Consider the following 20,620-nt stretch of genomic DNA (forward strand, 5'->3'; position numbering starts at 1 on the left):
ATTTCCGCCAGGAACGCTTTCCCGGGCCAAATTCTGCATACTTCGCAGCAGTTCCGTTGAGTTAGAAGCCGTGCCCTCCATGGAGGGCGGGGCCTAGCTAAACCCCGCCTCATCGCCCTCGCAACGTTTTGTCCCGGCGCGCTCTTTCTCTGCCCGGGAGGGGTGTCATCATGGGCAGCAAGATGGCGGCTGCCAGTAGGGTCGTTCAGGTAAGTCCTTCAAATCAAGTACCTTGACGAAGACTTTGGGTGCGCTTGGGAACTGGCTGCGGCTGCGGTTCTGCGCAAGGCTTCGGGGGTCTGCAGCTTGGGGACCGGGTCCATGGTGCCGAGCTGCACCAGCCGGAGCCGGTGTCCTTGAGTTGGAAGGAGGAGGAACGGGTTGCGCTGCCCGCCAGTCCAGGAAGGTGGATCCGATCGACCCGGCTACCTTGAACTCAGCCGCGTTTGGGGTCTTGCCCAGCCAGCCACAGAGGCTTCCCTGGCAGGTTTCATGTGAGAACAGCGGACGCTCCGGTGGTTTCTCTTAGCGATCTTCTGCTCGTTAAAACCTTGAGTTTCTTCTCCCCAATAAATCGGTAGACCAGATTTCTGCACGCGGGTTACTCGCTTTGTTGGACTGCAGCTCCCAGACCTACAAGTAGAGGTACACCAGTTTGTGGGAAGGGCTGCCGAGAAGCCCAAACACGAAGAGGCCTTGCAGATGTTCGTTAAAGGATGGCGCTTGGAGATTTAATTCATAATTGCTTGCCAAGACTGTTGGCAAAGTACGTATTTAAAAAAAAAAAGTGCTTCCCAAGTTGGAGACAAGGCTAAATATGGAACTACAATTACTTGTTTATTGTAATGGAGATGAAAGGGTTGGTTTTTATGCTATTGCATCACAATATAATTTCCTTTCCAGCAAAGTTTTGATAGAAATATTGCCCTCCACCCAAATATGTGCCTGATATTTTAAAAAAAAGTTGGAGGGGCTCCTTAATGGTTGAATTTAACGTTATGCATGGTTTGTTATTTGAACAGCTTTGAAAAAAGCTAGAACCATCCATGGTATATACATCAATCCAGAGCTATCCATTGCTGTTATGATGTCAAGCATTTAGAGCATGGGGTGGGCAGTGTGTGATCCTGCAATTGTTGCTAAAACTACAGTTTTAAGCACCTCTCCCTACTGGCCGTGTTGGCTAGAACTGTTGAAAGTTGAGGTTCAGCAGATTTGGGGGGAGGGTACTTAGCCCATAGAATGCAGTGGCTGGGATATTATATCTCTTTTCTCAGGTCTAGTTCTTCTCTCATTCTGTGCCCACTGACCATACTATCTTTACTGGCTATTTTGAATATGATGGAGTCAACTATTCATTGGATGTATTCAGGCACTCTAGATAAACCTCTGTCTGGGATGCTTTGATTTGGATTCCTGCACTAAGCAGAAGATTAGACCTCGTGGTTTAAATGGGCTATGATTCTCCTTCAATTTCTATGGGTAGTCCACCTCTATTGTGGGGGATGATTTTTAAAATTTAAAGATGTGAGTCTTGAACTAACATTCAGACCCTGTGATAGTTTTTTCTCTCACATATGTTTTTTCTTTTTGTTTCTTCCCTATACACTGACTCTTCCATTCCTTTTCCTCCTTCCACCTGCTCAGTTGTTAGATTTACCTCTGAGCTTTACTACAGTTATTTTAGACCCACTGAATAATTCAACCTCATATCTAAAGTATTGTTTTTGTTGTTTAGTCGTTAAGTCGTGTCCGACTCTTCGTGACCCCATGAACCATATTGCGATTTCCTAAATATCTTTAGGTTTCTACAACTCTTATGGCTGTACAGAGTCTGTTTCATGCTTTGACTCTGTACATACAAGATGACATGGATCAGAAATAGAAGAATAGATGATACCTTTGGTTATGGCTTCTGGATGACCAATGGTGTGCATAAAATGGGGGAAATGCTTTGTTTTGAATCTGGAACAAACTGTCACATTCCACAGGTTCTGCTGAACCATTTCAGATCAGCCATGGTTCTGCAAAACTGAAACTCAGAATATTTCTATTGTTTCAGGTTTCATATGAAACAATCTGAATACAGAAGAAGGCTGGTATATAGTGTCTCTTGCTGTCCTTTCCTTCCCTCAGCAGTGCCCAGTGCAGAATATTCCACTGGCCTGCCCACCTCCTTAGCATCTTGCCCCTCTATCCACAGCCACCATTGCAACTGATGTCATGATATCCTTCTGGCCAGCCCACCTGTCAATCTTCCCAGGACCTTCCTTCCTCTGTTCTCCACCAGTGTCCCAATACACCCTCATCTTCCCCCCATCAGCCACTCCCAGTTCCAGTAAGCATAGCTCTTCCCCTCCCACCTTCTCAATACCGTCTGTCTCTCAGCCATGAATGTCCCAGTACCATACCTTACCAGTCTGCTCACCCACTCCCCCAATTTTCCTAGCACTTTCTCTTCCCCCCTCCTGCTTCCCCATAACAATTGGTGACTTTGGTTCCCCCTTGCCTTTCCCAGCCATGTCTCTCAAATGAAAACAGTGCCATTTTGTTTCATGCCTTGACCAAAATGCTGAGATATGCATGTTTCGGTTTGGTCATGAGTCACCCAAACCCAGCTTTTCTGTGCATAGAACACATAGAACACTTTGCGCATCCCTGTGGATGCCATCTAGTTACCACTCCAAGAAACAAGATTTGGACTAGAGGGATGTTTAATAAAATCCAGTAGGATTGTTCTTTAAATTCTTAATCCAAATATATTGCTTGACATAGTCAGCTTCACTTTGCCTGATAAAAGAAGAGTCATATTTTATACATTTACTAGCAACAGATATTCCATCAAATTATAGCAAAGAGCAGGGATTTCTTTGCTTTGTATCAAAATATACTGTGCTCAGGGATCTTTTTTGGCTTGAGTGGCAGGATAAAAATACTTTAAATAAATAATTGCAATAGCTATGAATTGTCAAATTTGCAAGATTCCTTGAGGAAAGAGGGTGATTTATTCCCTGGTCATGTTTATGTATGAATGAACCTAGCTCTCCCTTTTTCTCTGCAATACTAAGAATAAAACCTTTGGACAAACTGTACAAATTCCCAGTATGGTAATTGGACTCTGCACTTAGTGCTTGCCAGCCACCCATGCAGATAAATATTCCTCCAAAATAATAGAAAAAATGTAGCAACTATGGTTGTATTTTTCTTTGGAAGTCATTAGAATATAAATTAATAAACAGGTAATATCCCTGGAATTAATAAGATAGTTTTAGTACTGGAACCAGTCCAACTTTTTAAACTTGAAAAAGCAGAGCAGTTTTGTAAAAATAGATACATTCCACCCCTAAATTATTACTGTTGCTGGTTTCCCACTTCAGCTGATGTTGTTTGAGCGTGCACTTAATCTCCACTGAATTATTATTATTATTATTATTACTACTACTACTACTACTACTACTACAGTGGTACCTCTAGTTACGAACTTAATCCGTTCTGTGACTCTGGTTGCAACTCGAGTTGGTCTCAAGTCGAGGTAAAGTTTCCCATAAGATTCAATGTAAATACGGTTAATCTGTTCCGCCCTCCGAATTTGGTCGCACCACGAGGCAAATTTCCCCATAAGGTTCAATGTAAATACGGCTAATCCGGTCTCCGAATTTGGTCGCACCCCGAGGTAAATTTCCCCCATAAGGTTCAGTGTAAATATGGCTAAACAGTTCTGAAACATATGCATTTTATTTTTAAACCTCAAAAACATGAAAAAAAGTACAGTACAGCACAGTATGAAGAGGGAGAATGGGTTGGGGAGGCAGTTATTGTTTGGAGGGAGAGTCCCCCTCCAAAGGGACATTGGGGAGATCTCCTTCAGGGGTTTCCTCTCTTCTTTGCCTCCTAGCTGCAGGCTCAGTTCTGGGGAAAAACCTGTCTAAAGTCAGTTGCCAGCCTGCTCTGCATTTTCTTTGGAGCCATGCTGACAAGCACACCAAAAACCTTCCAAACGCCACAAAACACACCACAAGCCTCACCGAACGTCTCCTTGCTACCGCGATCTTGCCCACAGGAAGCCACGACCGCATGGCAGCAGGGAAAATGGCCGCGGATCCGGTTCGTAACTTGAGGCGGAGTTCGCAAGTCGAGGTAAATTTTTGGGGCCAGAGCTAGTCGTATCTCGAAAAATTCGTAAGGAGGGGCGTTTGTAACTAGAGGTACCACTGTATTACTATTAGATTTATGTTTCGCCTTTATTTTCTACAACTCAGGGCAATGTGTGCATAACACTCCCACCTCCTTTTTTCCTCACAACAGCAACAATGCTGCAATGTGGGTTGGACTGAAAGAGCTGCCTTTCATGCCTAAGGAAGGACTAGAACTCACAATCTTCTGGTTTCCAATCCTGCAATTTAACAACTCCATCAACTTGGCTCTCAATCTAAAAGGGGGCATAAACTTTATCCTTTCTCGGCAAAAGCACACATATATGTAAATGTATATGCTGACTTGCTTTTCCAATATATCTTCCATTTCTTTAGGTAGTCAAGCCACATACACCACTGATTAAGTTCCCAGACAGAAAAAGTACTCCAAAAGCTAAAAGTAAGTATTTCTTTCCTAAGTCCACATGGTGCCAAACCATGGCTTACCATAATTTATTCAGTAAACCAGTATTGGTTGGGATGTGCTCAAGAGATTTAAATGATAACTCATAGTTTATAATCCACATTACCATGATATGTGAACCCAATGTAATGTTTTCCAACTATGGCTGCTAATTTATTTCACATCACTAAGGTGTTTACGGTATCCACTTTTGTGCACAAATATAACTGTTTCTTCTGGGTACTTCTAAGCTTTAATTGGGGTCTGAGTCTGAAATTTTTTGAATTAACTATTTAACTTCAACAGTTTACATGATGTGTATATGCCAACCTTCCTTAATCCTTGACTCTCCAGATGTGCTAGATTGCAACTCTCTCATCATATCCATCCAACATGGCCAATGACCAGGGCCAGATTGACATGTTAGCCCTTTGAGGTAGGCCAGGTCATTACTAGAACTCTACTTTATTATTGTAGAGTATAATAACAGAAACCTGACAGTTTCCCTCTGCCCCCTCTTATACTAAAGAGAATCAAGGTGGAGTTATCTTGAGTTTCCTTCTCACCCTCTCTCCCTTCCTAAGGCTATGTGAACATTTACCATACCATCCTTACATTGCTTCTTCAACGTTAGCTCTATACTGCTCTACATATGTTTAACAAATATATTTACTACCTGAGAACAGCACTTGTATCTAGCCTTTAATGTAACCCAAGACTCTTGCTGCAATAGACCAACATGATTAGTCATGATCTAGGGTATCCAGAGTATTTTTGCTGATATAGATAATTTTCTCTCTTACTGTTTCAGTGCAGGAGTCTCTACAGTCAAGAGTGCCTCCGCTTCATGGGATAGCCTCGCAATTTTCTGCAGAAAGCAAGACACCATCTTATGAAAGTACTTTATTTACTGGTAGAACACAAGGCATACCTGACACAGCAGAATTAGTAAGAACTTTACCGCAGAAGTACAGGAGAAAACCCATGTCAGTCGAAGAGATGGAATACATTCAAGTAAGTTTCCATTAGTTTAAAAAAGATTAAATGGTTAGTATTGCTTCATTTCAAAGCCTAATTTTTTAAAAATCAAGTAATTAAATTCAAGTTTGGATTATATGTGGGTTGCTTTTTTGTGGCCAGAGACCACTTTTTTAAGTTTTTTGGGTTTTTTGTTTGTTTTAGAACAAACAGAAGCCGGACAATAAAATCATAGAAAGAGGGTGGGACTAGGTTTTAATCATCAATGCATCGTATTGGTTTTATTGCACACTAGAAATCAAGAAATAATGTGGATGTTTAATAATTAGTCAGTGAATTTCAATGGCAAGAATCTCTAGAGCCCACAAAAAAATTAATTAAGAGGCATGCTTTAAACCAAGGGTGTGCCACCTATTGCAAAATAAAATCCTTGGAGATATTAAAACATCTTTTCAGCACCATAATGCGTTGAAACAACCAAAAATTCTAACTCTCCCAGCAGTCTGTCAGCCAAACTACAACAGATGAAGAACCAGATAAATTCAGCAGAAAAGTACTTAGTAATAAGATATACTTTTCCTGTTCCTTGGGGGAGGGGGGGACTTAAAATCCCTGTCCAAAGTGAATCTCTTATGAAAAGAAGTACTACAGTTGTTTGTTTGTTTGTTGAATTTATATAGTCACCCATCTCACTTGCATCTTTTCCATCAGCTGTTTGCCTAACTTGCTTGTGCCCGAGAGAGTCAAATGGAACATGCTCTTGGGTGAAGGAGCTGAAACAGTCAAGTGGGAGTGGAAGATAGAATATATGTGACTGTATATCATAGCGGTAGAAACTGTGCTATAGTGGTTAAGGTGTTGGACTAGGAATGGTAAAACCCAGGTTCTAATCTCTTCTCAGCCACAGAAGCTCACTGGGTGACTTTGTGACAGTTGCTCTCTTTTAGTTCAACCTACCTCACAGAGTTGCTGTTGTGGTGAGAAGTAGGAAGAGGGAGCATTATGTGTATCATCTTGAGTTCCTATAGGAAAGGCAGTAAATAAGTACATAATGAATATCAGTCTGATCAGCAGCAATGGTGCAAGAACTGATTTTTGTTTCTGCTAAAAGATAATATTTTATTTTACAGCGTGGAGGCCCAGAATAAGATGGAGCATTGTGCAGTTTGATGAATAATGAACCCTTGTATGTACAATAAAGTCCTTCCTCTCTCTCTTCTCTCTCTCTCTGGATATTAAAGGAGTTCATAAGGAAAGATTTTTTTCCAAAGTGCTTTTGTGAGGAACTAAAAGGTAATCGCTTCAGAAAGTGATTGTGTCTCACATTCAAAGACAATTCTGTTTCAAGTAATCAGAAGCCTCCACTTTAACTGCACTGTTAAAATTTATTTTTTTCATTCTATTCATTATAGATTCCTTATCTCTTATAGTTGCTATTGATACACTAAAAATTAAAAATAACTAATAAAATGGCAGTTAATAACAGCCAGAAGAAAACCATGGTGTTTTCAAAGTTTGAACAGTACAGGATTTGTTCCTTCTAGTGAGCATCCAAAGAACTTTGAGAAATAAACTTAAATTAGCCACTATCAAAACTGACAAATTTGGTTAATGGACTCACTGTGTTGAATAAACATAATGTACAAACATACATGATTATTCCTTTGGAAAAAGAAACAAGCCAGCTCTTCCCTTTCTGAGTGCTATACTACCTCAGCTTGCACACTTGTTAAAATAAATTTGGTTCAGAATATGCAGGATGTCATTTTCATATGCTTTTCTTTAAATGAACCTAGTGACTACATTGTAATAAATTAAAATACTTGTAATATGTGCTTGTCAGTCGGGGTTAATATTATTCAGTTGGACTCAGATGAGTTCCAGTAATTTCCATGAATTGCAGTGTGCAGATAAGAATCTCCTGTGTGTGTTTACTTTCTTTGCTCCATCAAGATGCCCATTTCTTATAGGGAGCTCATTACTTGCACAGTAGAACATGTCCATGAGTGGGTTGCTCTGAGTCACTGAATCAGGAAGTTGGAAGAACTCCTTGTGCTGATTGATTTGGGTAGCACTGATTTGTATACTACTAATACACAAATTCAGAATGATGTGAAGTATAATTCATAGTATACAATACTTAGTACATGATTATAGTACACATCAATTAATTATATGAAACACATACAATGAATTATAGGAAGCACATACAAAATTATTTTTATGGAGCAGTACTGAAACTACAAATGGATATATTCATGGATCTTGTGATCAATACTTGATTTCATTTTTAATAGGTGCACTTGCTATAACATATCTGTTTTAATGACAGGAAAGAGGAACAGCACAGCCAAGCAATGAAGAAATGTTATTTGAAACAATTTATTACACAAACTTGAGAAGAATTTTCATCTGTCTTGTTTAAGTGGGATAGAGGTTCAAGTTTAAAATGTGAATGTGTATGCAAGATTTTACTAAATCTGTAGATTTAGCTCCATTAAGTTCACTTTTTATTATTGTAAGGATGTTTTTATGTATTACACAGAATGTACTGATTGCATTTCTACTATTGTTTGATATATTCTTCATATGTATTTAAGGTTTGTTCTACATTAGCAGCATTTGCACAAAAACCAAATAAATTCTAATTGCCAGTTGCAATTGGGTATACAACAAATAATACAAATAATATAGCAAACACATCTGACAGTTGGCTAATAAAAACCACAATATGGATCTGCAGTCTTGGATGCACCTGCTTAGCAGAATGTACATTTCAGTGCTGCCTGCTTTTTCTCAAACATATTATGTGTGCATTGATGTTCTTTTCCCATTACTTACAGTTCTGTGAAAAAAGTATTTGCTTCCTTTTGGATTTTCTGAATTTTTGCATATTTTTGCAAACACTAAATGTTCCTGTGGGTCCTAGTGAAATATAAAAGGAACCTGAGTAAACACATAACACTAATATTTGGTGTTTATTTCATTTCATAAAGTCACCCAACATAATGTGCTGCTGTGAAAAAGGAAACACCGCTACTTCCCTTTTAATGTATTGAATTGTTAAAGGGAGAACAAAGGGCAGTTTGAGAACTTCATTAATCAATCAGGGCTGATTTGGGCCAGCCCTACCCCATGCAAATCTCAAAAGCATTGATTTTTCTCATTACGGAGTGAAGTTCTCATCATAGGTTTTAAAAACATGTCATGCTTCATTCAAAAGAAGTTTCTGAAGACCTCTATAAAAATGTCATATTGATGCCTGTCAATATAGAAAAATTTACAAAACATTTCTAAAGCTCTGGAGCACTGTTCCACAGTCATATTTTGCAGATTCTCCAGACTTCTGGAGGAATGTTCAATGAACAACATGAGTCAGAAGTAGAATTGTTCAGGCTACATGGACATTATTGTATCTGGAGGGAACCAAACACTGATTTCACAGTAAAAACCTCATACTAGCTGTCAAGCACAGAGGTAGTAATATCATGGTTTGGGGATGACCTAGACTTGCCATCATTGAATGAAGCATGTATTCTGATTTGTATCAGAATTTCACAGGAGACTACAGGTCATTTGGCCATCAGCTGAAGTGTAAGCAGGTCAGGTAGCAGGATAGTAATCCCAAACATACATGCAAACCTACAAAAGAATGGATGAAAAACAACAGCATTGCTTTTGGAATGGCCAAGTTTTTCTTTTTGGAGTAAGCAAAGGATATTACCAGAGAATGTGGATATTCCTTGCTGGTAGTGCAAGACATGCCTAATGAAAAACTCTTTTAATTGCATTTATTATTTTGCAAGTGCTCAACAGTCAGCCCTGCAACTGGGAGAAGCTGAGAGGATATCTGAACATTACGCTATTTCTACTTGGAAAGATCATCATTAGGTCCATTTTAATGTTTTATTCAGGGCTTGGCCAGTCCAACATTGCAGTAAATTGGAGGTGAAATTTAAGGAAGAGGAAGCAAATCAGGTAACACTTTCAAATATCATACACACACACACACACACAAAATTACTAAGGTAAACTAGCTATCTACAAACTCACAGATGAAGATTTCTGAATGTAATTGAGGGTTGATTTGAAGCTGGCAGAGTTTTAATAAAGGTACAGCTTAACCACATAAGTGCAGTTCTATGTGTGAATTTTAAACCTGGTATAAAGATAACCATCAAAAGTGGGGGCAGGAAATTTAGGATTTCTCACCAATAGACACCATCTGGATAGACTGACAGGGACCAAATCAATTGGTCATAGTCGTCTTTTCCATCATAATGTGATTTGTTGTATGTATAATTATTATTTCTAGAACTGTGTATATACATACCACTTAGCAAATGCAGTTTTAATCCTCTTTGTGGGGCATTTCCTCAGTTTGGCTACGCATAATTGGTCACTCAACCGAACTCTCAATTGAAGCGTGTTGCGGGTCACTTTACTGGCATCGGCAGAACACTTTTATTATTTACTTAAGGTGTTTATAAAATGCTTTTTCTCTTGCCTCTCTACCCCCCTCCCAAAATGTTCAAAGTGCCACGCACACTTACAACAACCACCCAGTCATTAAAACGTATTACAGACAGGGTGCAAAACATCTAAGGGCCAAACTTGGCAGATAGTAACATTTTTTTTATTTCGTTGGAAAATTGCTGTATCGTGCTTTCACTCATATGAAGTATACTCTCCTCCTTTCAAGGCCAAGTTGTGGGAGGGGATACTGCTCCTGCTGCTCAGCCAATCTTAGCGCGGTACCCAGTCCTCGCTCTCGTTCCCTCGAAAGCGGCCTCTGAAGGGGCCGAGGACGCAGCGTCCCGGCGACAGGCATCTCACTGTCACTTCTCCCTCTCCGCGTCAGACGCCGTTGCCCTGCCGGCAGACGCGTCCTTAGCTGACATACGGCGCATGCGCAGGCATAGAGCTCCGCGCCGGAAGCCGGAAGCGGCGGAGGAGAATTGCACTTTGGGCGTTTGGAGTTTTGAAGCTCGTTTTCAGCCACGAGGGTTTTAAATCGTTTTTCCGGCCTTCCCTGGTCCCGCGTCGCCATGGATGCGCGAACGCGAGCCAAACGCTACGAAAAACTCGACTTTTTGGGTGAAGGGCAGGTAAGGAATAGTGGCCTCATCTGCCTTTTTAATGTGCTTCTGTCTGTAACTCTGGTCTCTGACCGTAATAAAAATCCTATTATTCTTTTCTGCCTCAAGTGGCGAGGGAAGTAGCCTAGAGATCCTCTTTGTGTCTTGAGGTTATCTTGCCTTTTTCTCAAAGGCAGCCTTGGAAGATCTTCCTTCTCCTTTCTGTGCTCCCAACAGCCTTGCGAAGTAGAGTAGCTAACCGAAAGCCTGGCTGTCTGAATTAGGTGTCGTTATGTTTGGCGGAAAACATTAACTCAGCAAACGGTGTGTGCGTCATGCAAACACAGCTGCTGGCTCGCTTTGCTATTGTGAAGTGCTTTGATTATTTTTAATGCAAGGGATGCAAATGGATACACGAAAGAAATGGTTTTGCTTTTGTCGTCTAGTCCCACCCAGGGTCTTCGTGCAAACTCTTTTTTATGCCACAGGTCCTGCAGAAGAGGCATCTTCCTCTCCCCCCACACCAGAAACACTTGTTTCCTCAGCATTTTATTTTATTCTAGGCCAGATGTTTTTTTTAAGGAAAGGAAGCAGTGGCGCTTCTGGCTTCTTGAGAGTTTGGTTAATTCTTATCCTAACTCTTAATTTGGAAAGAACCTGTATTAACTTCTGATCTTTGTGAGTAAACATGCTTTGGATGGGTATTGGTGTGTCACAGTAAGTTGTAATTGCCTGTTTGGGGCACTACCGCTGGAACCCAAATTCAGAAAATTGAGTTCTTTGAGTAAACTAAAGTCAATAAGCATGTCGTGCAAATGCAGCTTTCTTCAGTTTGGTGTTCTAATAGTTTTTCACCTGCCATTTCATATTGTGAAGGTCTAGGTTATCAATTAGAAAGTAAGCAGCAAAACAATCTATTAAAATGGTGGTGGAGAGCCAGGCTTGGTCCAAAACTCAAAACGATTCTTTGGTTGGCACCTCAGCCTAAAGTGGTTATGGTTACTCATTGTAGGAATGTGATCTCTGATGTAATTGCTGAGGTACATACATCAACTTTGCTTACACACAGGAGTTAGAACTCAAAGACACTGGAAGTATTTCAAAGCTGGCCTCACTAGCCTCTCCTCTTTTCTGGTAAGAAAGACAAGGGGTAAATAAAACTCCAAGGAGTTTCTTGCCTTAGCACCTCCCTGGTGTAAGATACAAGAGGGTAGTTTTGAGACAGACTTGGCCCACAAGTTTGAGGTTCTCTATCCGCGTGGTAAAATAAAACAATTTGAGCTTCCCACCATGAGTTTTATATAGAGTATGGTTTTTTTCTGATCAGAGCTGCCTATAGTCAAATATTTTTCTTCTTGCATAATGATGGCCACAGAATGCTCTCATTATGTAGTGTGTTTATTTTGGTTTAGACTGACTGCTAATTATCTGATTAAGAAAGGTTTGCAAAATTGAGTTTGATTAATGATTATAGAAGCAACAATTACGAAGTAATGCCAAAAAGAAAATAGCTCTCCAAGGAGATGGTAATAAAAAGGTAGTATCTTTCTTTTGGGAAGCTGATGCTACAGACTGATGTTAAATTTTATAAAATAGACAGTACATCCCTAATCTCCTCTCATCCAAAAAGAAATTGGTTTCTATAGCACAACCCTTTGAATGTTTACCAGTCAGACAAATAACAATGCATTACTACTTCTATATAGGAAACCCTTCTTAATAAGATATTTGCAAAGTTTTGGATGAATACATTGCCACATTATACTCTCTCACATGTATGTACTTTACTGTGATTTTTAATGTTTAAAATAGCTTTGTCTTGGAGTTTATGCTTTAGTTTCCCTTAGATATTGATATTGACTAGTTCAAGAATAGCAAAACAAGGAATGCATTAGATTTTATAAGAGAAAAAGGTTCAAAATCATTTATTTTTTATTATTGTTTGTATTATATTTTTATCAACTGTGTCATAGAACAATAGGTAGGCTAAACATTAATGCTATGCAAAGCATTTGAAAACAGCACTTCACAAAGTACAGTGATGCCAAAAAAGCACCACTTCTCAAAGCATTAGCCATATCCCCTGTATGCATGTTCATGCTCAGTTGCTTCACTGGCAGTATCAGTAAAAGTGTTGCCTGTGCATGAACCGCATAAACTGGTATTCCAAGCTTTCTGGAAAACACACTTGCTTTCATGTTTCTAGGATAGATGTTTTGCTTGTACCACTGCATTTTATAATGTACCTCTATTGAATGCTTTGTATAATCTTACTAAATATTTCCTAGACACGGATCTGTTCTCCAGATATTACTGAACTACAATTTGTGGCACTAACAGTATTGCTGTTGGCCACGCTGAACAAGGTTGTTTGAAATTGTAATTTCAGGGTCTGAAGAACAGGTTTTCCCTATTTGTATTCTAAGTAAATAAAACTGGGTAGTTATGTTGCTATATCTTTGAAAAATTAATTTTTTAACATTCAGGGTATTTTCTCTCCTCTTTAGTTTGCTACTGTTTATAAAGCAAGAGACAAGAACACAAATCAAATTGTTGCTATTAAAAAGGTAACTCTTATTTTGGCTCTGTTTTATATCTCCTCAGATCATCCTTAGTTCTAACCATAATTTAGAATGCAGCAGTATTTTTAGATCTGAAGAATAATTTAACTATATTCTGAAGTTGTGTTTCTGCTTCCATTCCCTGTTTCCTTGGTGCTTTTATCTTAAGCTATATAGGTTACTAAGGTGGAGCAATGGAAGTTTGCAAAGCTTTAGAAAGCACACACCCTGATTTTCAAACACACTTCATATGGGTATAAATTTGTTGGCATCATGAACAATATCAATTTAGGCACCATGGTCATCAGTTGATAATAAGTCTGGCCGAGCAGTATGTAAATCAGGCCAACTGATGACCATGATGCCTGGATGATGGATGAAACTACACATTATGACTTAAAGCTGCATGAAAATATGGTTCAAGAAAGCATAACTAAAAATCCTGGCTTGCTGCTGTACATGAAACTTTCTTAACCATAGTTTGGTGTGGTATCTTAACTAAGCCAGTTTTTTCACTTCTTTGTGATTGTGGTATTTCATTAAACATTTCTAAAGTAGAATGAAACTTTAGGTCTGTGATTTTCAAATTGTTTCCAAAGAACCATGGCATTCCTTGAAAGCTTATCAAAAAAAATTGGGAGAAATCTTGATAATAGCAGGTAGTCTTCCATGAAATCATCTTGCCACTACTACTGATTTTCTATTGTAATGTTCAGATTAAAAGAGTATTTAGTGTGTTCTAGGCTGCACCATTAGTTCAAGGGAGACAATATTTAGATATAGCAAGTCTGACCAATACCTTGTATGTATATGAGAGGGACATATTTGGAACACACCTTAATATTCTCTGGAGAAGACTATGGATTCCTCTGCAGACTACATACATAGGAAAATCATTTAATTAAAGTAAAAAGTTAGAAAATCACTGCAAACATTGCCTGTTTCCTTTATATCAAAACATAGGAATTCATCTTACTTACCTGAAAGGAATACTGAGGGTTTTCCTCAAATATTATACTTTATTTATATTTAATCTTAAATTTACTGTAAATACAGTAATGAAGAAAGATATTTTTTTTCTCCCTAAAACTCAGTCTTCAAGCCACTAACAGTTCTCAATATATTCCATAGTTGCAGGTATGGTAGTTTTCTAAAAGTACCAAAATTTATACTTGCAGCAAGAAAATCAGCTATAAGAAGTCAGGGCTCAATTAGATTTAAGACATTGATCTTCTCTTAATCTTTTTTTAGCCTGCCCATTGTCACTTGGAATGAAATTAACAAATCAATCATGTTATTTGAGACTGGATTTAATCTATACTGCTCATCCCTATCCTCCAGTATCTATATTCTGTTGGACAGTCATTCAGCATTGCCTCATTTAAGATATTCAGATTCAAACAATAAGTTAATTGGGCTAGACACTAGCCAGTATAGCTAGATATATTGTCTTTAAATTCATTACTCATTACTGGGGTCAGGGGTACATTGATGGTAATGAGTATATCATGGGATCCCATTCTGGCATTGAAGTCCCCTCCAATTAAGTCTCCAAGGTAGTTTTTCAGTTTGTCATAATTACTTTTTCATAAATATTGGACCATTGGGGTAGTAGATAAGCATTAATAACTAAGAGTCTATGGATCCCTGCATTTAAATTTAAATTTGGCATATGAATCACGACTTTCACTATACATAAGTACAAATCACGTATGGGTAGTCTTCAAGTTACAACCATTCGTTCAGTGACCGTTCAAAGTTATGACGGTGCTGAATGAAGGGACTTACGACTAGTCCTCACAGTTCTGGCGGTTGTAGTGCCCCCGCAGTCATGTGAACAAAATTTGGGTGCCTAGCAACCAGCTCACACTTACGACCAGTTGCAGCATTCCACAGTCACATGATTGCCATTTGCAACCTTCCTTGCTTGCTTTCCCCAAGCAAAGTCAATGAGAAGCCAGCAAGGAATGTTTATTTATTTATATTTCAAATTTAGTCACCACCCATCTCATTCAAGAGCAACTCTGGGCAGTTTACCATAAAACAAGAATAAATATTAATTAAAATACAATTAAAATCATGTTCATACATAATTAATGGCTTCCAAGATACTGATGGTAAATAAAGGTTATGGGAACATCCTCAAGGTACCAGCCACCCCCAGGGTTGGTTGCCCCACTTCTCGCCCCACACAGGTTGGCAGAGCCAGGCCTTCACCCCTTTCTGGAAGGAGTCGGGGTCCACCTCAGCTCTGGGGCAAGAGTACTCCAAAGGGCAGGGGCAATGGCAGAGAAAGCTCTCCTTCTGGGCCTCACCAGTCGACATTCTTTTGTTGATGAGGTCTGTAACATACCTTCTCTGCCTGACCGGGTGGGATGGGTCGATGAAATGGGGATGAGACAGTCCCTCAGGTACAAGGTCGCAAGTTGCTGGAGTAAGTCTCTCCACTCAGCCTTTCTGCACTCATACACACCTTGTGCCCTTTTTCCACAGCCTCCCTGCAGTTGCACACATTCATGCACATACCCTGCGCCCTCTTTCCTTGGCCTCCCTGCTATTGCACACATGTACCCCGTGCCCTCTTTCCCTGGCTTTCCTGTGATCGCATGCACCCTACATCCTCTTTCCACAGTCTCACAATAATTGCACTTACCCTGTGCCCTTTTTCCTCAGCCTCCCTGCACTTGCACACACACACCCCATGCCCTCTTTCCCCAGCCTCCTTCCAATCAGATGCACTGAGCACCCCTTCCCCTGACTCATGCACAGCCTGCCCTGGGCCTCCCCATCCCCCTGTGGCACCCCCGCACTCCTTACCTGGGACTCCCTCCGTTTCTCACTTAACAACCTGAGTGTCTTGGGTTATGACAACAACTGGGACTGCCTGGATTGCCATTGCTAAGTGATGTGGTCATGTGATGCTGCACTCCTCGCTTAGCAATGGCAATCCCGGTCCCAATTGCAGTCATAACTTGAGGACTACCTGTATAGACTTTCTTCCTTGTTGATGGCATTTGTGAAGTGGGAACAAAGTTGAACTCCATGTATAGGTACACTGCTTGTTTACATCATGCCTTACTAAGCAGGATTCCTGGCTTACTGTGACATCTAAGCCAGTGCATTAGGTTTGGCACAACTACGTAATTCTACAAAATGTTTGTAAGCACCAAACCCGTTAAAGTGTTTGAAGTAATAAAATGTACAGTGGTATATTTGTATGGTTTTTATACATATGTATAAGTAAATATGTATATTTATTGTAAGTCAATATGTATAGGATACAGCTATCTGTCAGTTAAAGCTGTTACTGAACTGTTGTAGTCTCTGACCTGCATATGTTAATAAATAATATTCTCTGTTCTAGATAAAACTTGGACATAGATCAGAAGCTAAAGATGGTAAGTACCTGAAATACCTAATAAGAATAAGGTTCTTTGTTAGGTAGCTTCTGAAAGATCAAATAAGGGATGATGATTAGGAGGTTCCTGTTCAGATTGATTGATATGTTTGTTTGTTTGTTTGTTTTCTGGATTTATCCCTGCCACAACTGGAAAGTCTCTCAGCAGTTCACAATATATATCAAAACAGTATCATAAAACATCCCCAATAAAGCAGAGAAAATAAAACAGTAAACCAATTCTGACATAAATTTATAATTGATGGTGTCAACTCATATCACAAAACTCAGAGAGAGAGAGAGAGAGAGAGACTCAGTTTTTAATAGCTTCTGGAATGCCAACAGCATAGGGCTGATCTAATTTCTAAGGGGAGGCTATTCCAAAATGCAGGAATCCTGTCAGAAAAAAGCATTTGCAAGCCTCTACTCCCCTCAGTTCATCAGAGCGGAGAACTACCATCAGGTTCTCTTGGGATGTATGTATTGAGAAAAACCCCAAGTGCCCTTTGGATTTATAAGGTAACTAGCGCAGACTATCCTAATCAGTCCCTTTGCTCTGCAAGGTTTTGGGTAGCTGCCATATTGTCTGGACCAGGAAGTGATGGGATCACAACAAAGGGCAGCTTTAAATTCCCTCCTTATCCAGATCATCATATCTACTCAGACAAAATGGGGCCCAAAGCCCAACTGCTTATATGTGTCCAGCCATAGATTACTTGGGACCAGCCCAGAGTTGACACAGAGACTATGAACTCCCAAACTGTGCCCCAGCCACCCCTAAGCCTTCAATGGAAATTGAAGTCACCCAACACTAAAAAGTGAGCGGACTTTAACACCAGCTTTGAGACAAGATCAAACAGATGAGGGACCCAAAACCCAGGAGTGGAAAATCTCTGACGGCTTGATGTTGTTGCCCTTGCCTATCCAGGTGTCAGTAATACACACTGCATTCACATACTCATCTACTGCACATGGACCTGAGGTGATACCACCACCAAGGTTATTTCTTACCTTTGTTTACCTGATTCACATGCAGGTAGAATGAACAACATGGCCTTTGAGATTGATCTTAAAGACTTAGTCAATATTGAGGACAGGTGATATCTAAAGTGGACTAATTCAAGCTGTTTAAGCTTTAAAGGCAGATGCCAGCATGCTGTTTGAGTTTGGAAATGATTAGAGAACCAATGAAGCTACATTGTGAATACAGATAATATAGGCACATGTAATTACTATATTCTAATTAATAATGCTTAGAAGACTTAAGATTCTTAAGGCTATGTATAGTATAGATATGGGCACATGCAGTACTATTTTTTTGTACCCCATAGAAGATAAGCTCTTATCTTTCTATTCTCCTTTTGTCCCCACCGCAACCTTCCTCCCTAGTGTAGAAACAACGAATTTTGGAAGAAGTGTGACATCACAAGATATTTGTGTAGGGACCTAGCCTTCTCTGAAAATAGACTTTTTCCTTCATTCCCTCATCATTCAGGATACAGGGAATGTGAAATAATTCTCTTCTTTTTTCTAGAATATTTGACTGAATTCTGCATCTTGGATATAAATGGAAATATTCAAGGGTGGTGTGTTTGTGTAAATCTTATCAGGAAAGCTTATGCCACGCTTAACCTGTTCATCATCATGAAGCTGCTTTAAGATGCTGTTAAACTAGTTCATGTAATTCACCATTGTATACAAAGATAGGAAATGGTAGGAAACTCTCCAAAATTTGCATTCTTTTTAATTGGAAATGTTAGTGATTAGATCAGAAACTTAAAGCAATTAACTTACAACTCTTCACTTGGGGAAGTTTTCTTCTAAGGTCCAGAAGAAAGGTCCAGAGGTCTGGTCACTTGGGATAGATTCAGGACTTCTAGATTTGGATCATATGGGCATAACGCTATTATTTCTGCCTTGATGATTTATGTATACATTTGTATCAGCACTGAGTGTTCCTTATCAAGGGAGTCTTTGAAACACCTAAAGTATTTCAAGTCCTTTTAATCTTATCTTGTGTTTTTTCTAATAAGGTATAAATAGAACAGCCCTTCGAGAAATAAAACTGCTGCAGGAGCTTAGCCATCCAAATATTATTGGAGTAAGTATGAAGTATTATATAAAAAAACTTTGTTATGTTGTTACCTTAGGCATAGCTATCAATATAATTGACTAGAAATTGTTATTCCCATGTGGGAGAGAGTTCCCAGAAAAATGAATCTTATAAAGTTTATAGGTGTAGGAAAAAATTGACTTGGAAAAGCTCTTTATGCATTAGGCCCAATTCATATATTCTTGTATAAGATATTTACCTATGACACCTTTCTATTCACTCAAGTACTCCATGTATGTTAGGATGATATGGAAGAGGCAAATGACATGGTGAATCTTGATTATGTTAATGTGGGAAGAAACCACATACAATACGGTAAAAGAATTTAACCTTCTAATAGCTCTGAACTCCTTGGTTTCAGATGCTAATTATGAACCAGTGAGCTGAGTTTTCAGAGTTTGGTTACTTGCTGAGAAAGCTTTTGCTAACTACAGTGGTACCTTGGGTCACGAACTTAATTCGTTCCACGACTCTGGTCGCGACCCGAATCAAATTTTCCCATAAGGTTCAATGTAAATACAGTTAATCTGTTCTGAACCATATGTATTTTTTTTTTAAACCACAAAAATATGAAACAAAATACAGTACAGTGCAGTACAAAGAGAGAGAACGCTAACCTTGCTCAAGGCGACTTCTGGCGTGGAGGACAGGAAGGCGGGTAGGGAGACGGTTATTGCTTGGAGGGAGAGTCCCCCTCCCTACAGGAAGCCATGACCACGGGTCACGGCAGGGAAAATGGCCACAGATCCTGTTCGTCACCCGATGCGGATTTCGCGGACGGAAGCAAAATTTTGCAAACAGTGCTGTTCGTGACCCGAATTGGTCGTGAACAGAAGCGTTCATGACCCGAGGTATCACTGTATTATTTGAGTAGTTTTCCACAGGAACTCAAGACACTGAAAAACATATATCTTTCAACCAAAAGGAGCTTTGCAAGCTCCAATCTCTAAATTTCCAATCTTTGCAAACTCCAAACTCCAATCTCTAAATATACCCCATGTTACATCATGAATAAATACACAGTATGGCCAGAAACTAGTAACAATACGCAACAGTAATTATCAAGATTACAAGGAAAACAGTTTGAGGTATGGTTCAAAAAATAAAGCTTATTATTTAGGGCACACTAAAATCCTTTTAAGATACTGTTTGTTGCCTTATAATTACTACAGTGTGGTCTCTCTCTTGCTTCTCTCTCTGCTCCAGAATCTAAAAGTTAAGGACAGATCTGAGTACAATTCAGAGTTTTGTTTATAACTTCACAATGAAACCTGACTGCAGGAGTGTGATTTTAATCTTTTTGCTTGGTTATTTTACTCTGATAGGTAGGACCCTTCACAACTGCAAATGTGCTTAGTTATTTCATCTTTAGATCAAATTAACTGAAATCACTCCTATGGTTCAGGGTTTTATTGTCTAATATTACCTCACCACTGTGGGCCTGTTAAACAGCTTACTAAAGTTTTATGAATTAAGCAGGTTAAAGAGAAACAGCTCATCTTCGCTGTTCTAATGTATAAAACAGGCTTCTTACATTGGTTTACCTCTGCTAACTTTTTGGCTTGAAATGGAATGAACTGAGGTATCTCATCATATTATGGTTTTTGCTATGTGTGATTTAGAAAATTAGAACATGGTTCAAAATTCCAAAGATACAGGCAAAGATAGTGTATCTTAACTTTCTCCTATTTCAGTGATATAGGGCCATGCAAAGATGGAGCAGAAACCTTAACTATGTTTTATTTATTGAAGTATAATGCTAGCCCATAATTTAACATTCCTTTCTACAATCTGTTATATTTGAACTGAGCCAGCATACCAAGAAATCAAAAGCACTGTTTCTGGTTTGTGTATTATTTATTTCAATTTATCCTGCCTTTCAGAATTTACATACTAG

The 20,620-nt window shown here is 39.3% G+C and overlaps 1 protein-coding gene across 2 annotated transcripts in view; it reads left to right on the top strand.

Moving 5' to 3' along the window:
- Positions 1–56: 56 nt before the first annotated feature.
- CDK7 (cyclin dependent kinase 7) overlaps positions 57–20,620 on the top strand; it is a 33,529-nt gene continuing 12,965 nt past the window's right edge. Inside the window, exons 1-6 of one of the 2 annotated variants that reach the window (XM_088130460.1) lie at positions 57–209; positions 4,530–4,593; positions 5,408–5,610; positions 13,160–13,219; positions 16,578–16,611; positions 18,644–18,711. In XM_088130460.1, the coding sequence (XP_087986586.1) occupies positions 171–209; positions 4,530–4,593; positions 5,408–5,610; positions 13,160–13,219; positions 16,578–16,611; positions 18,644–18,711 (468 nt within the window). In that variant the 5' untranslated portion in view covers positions 57–170. Of the gene's footprint in view, positions 210–4,529; positions 4,594–5,407; positions 5,611–10,242; positions 10,683–13,159; positions 13,220–16,577; positions 16,612–18,643; positions 18,712–20,620 lie in introns of those variants that run through there. The other variant, XM_007422282.4, reaches the window with a different exon arrangement.

The sequence above is a fragment of the Python bivittatus genome, unplaced genomic scaffold (assembly GCF_059951505.1).
Source record: "Python bivittatus isolate LINGU-HERP-01145 unplaced genomic scaffold, Pbiv_v1 ctg000850_np1212, whole genome shotgun sequence".
Lineage (NCBI taxonomy): Eukaryota > Metazoa > Chordata > Lepidosauria > Squamata > Pythonidae > Python > Python bivittatus.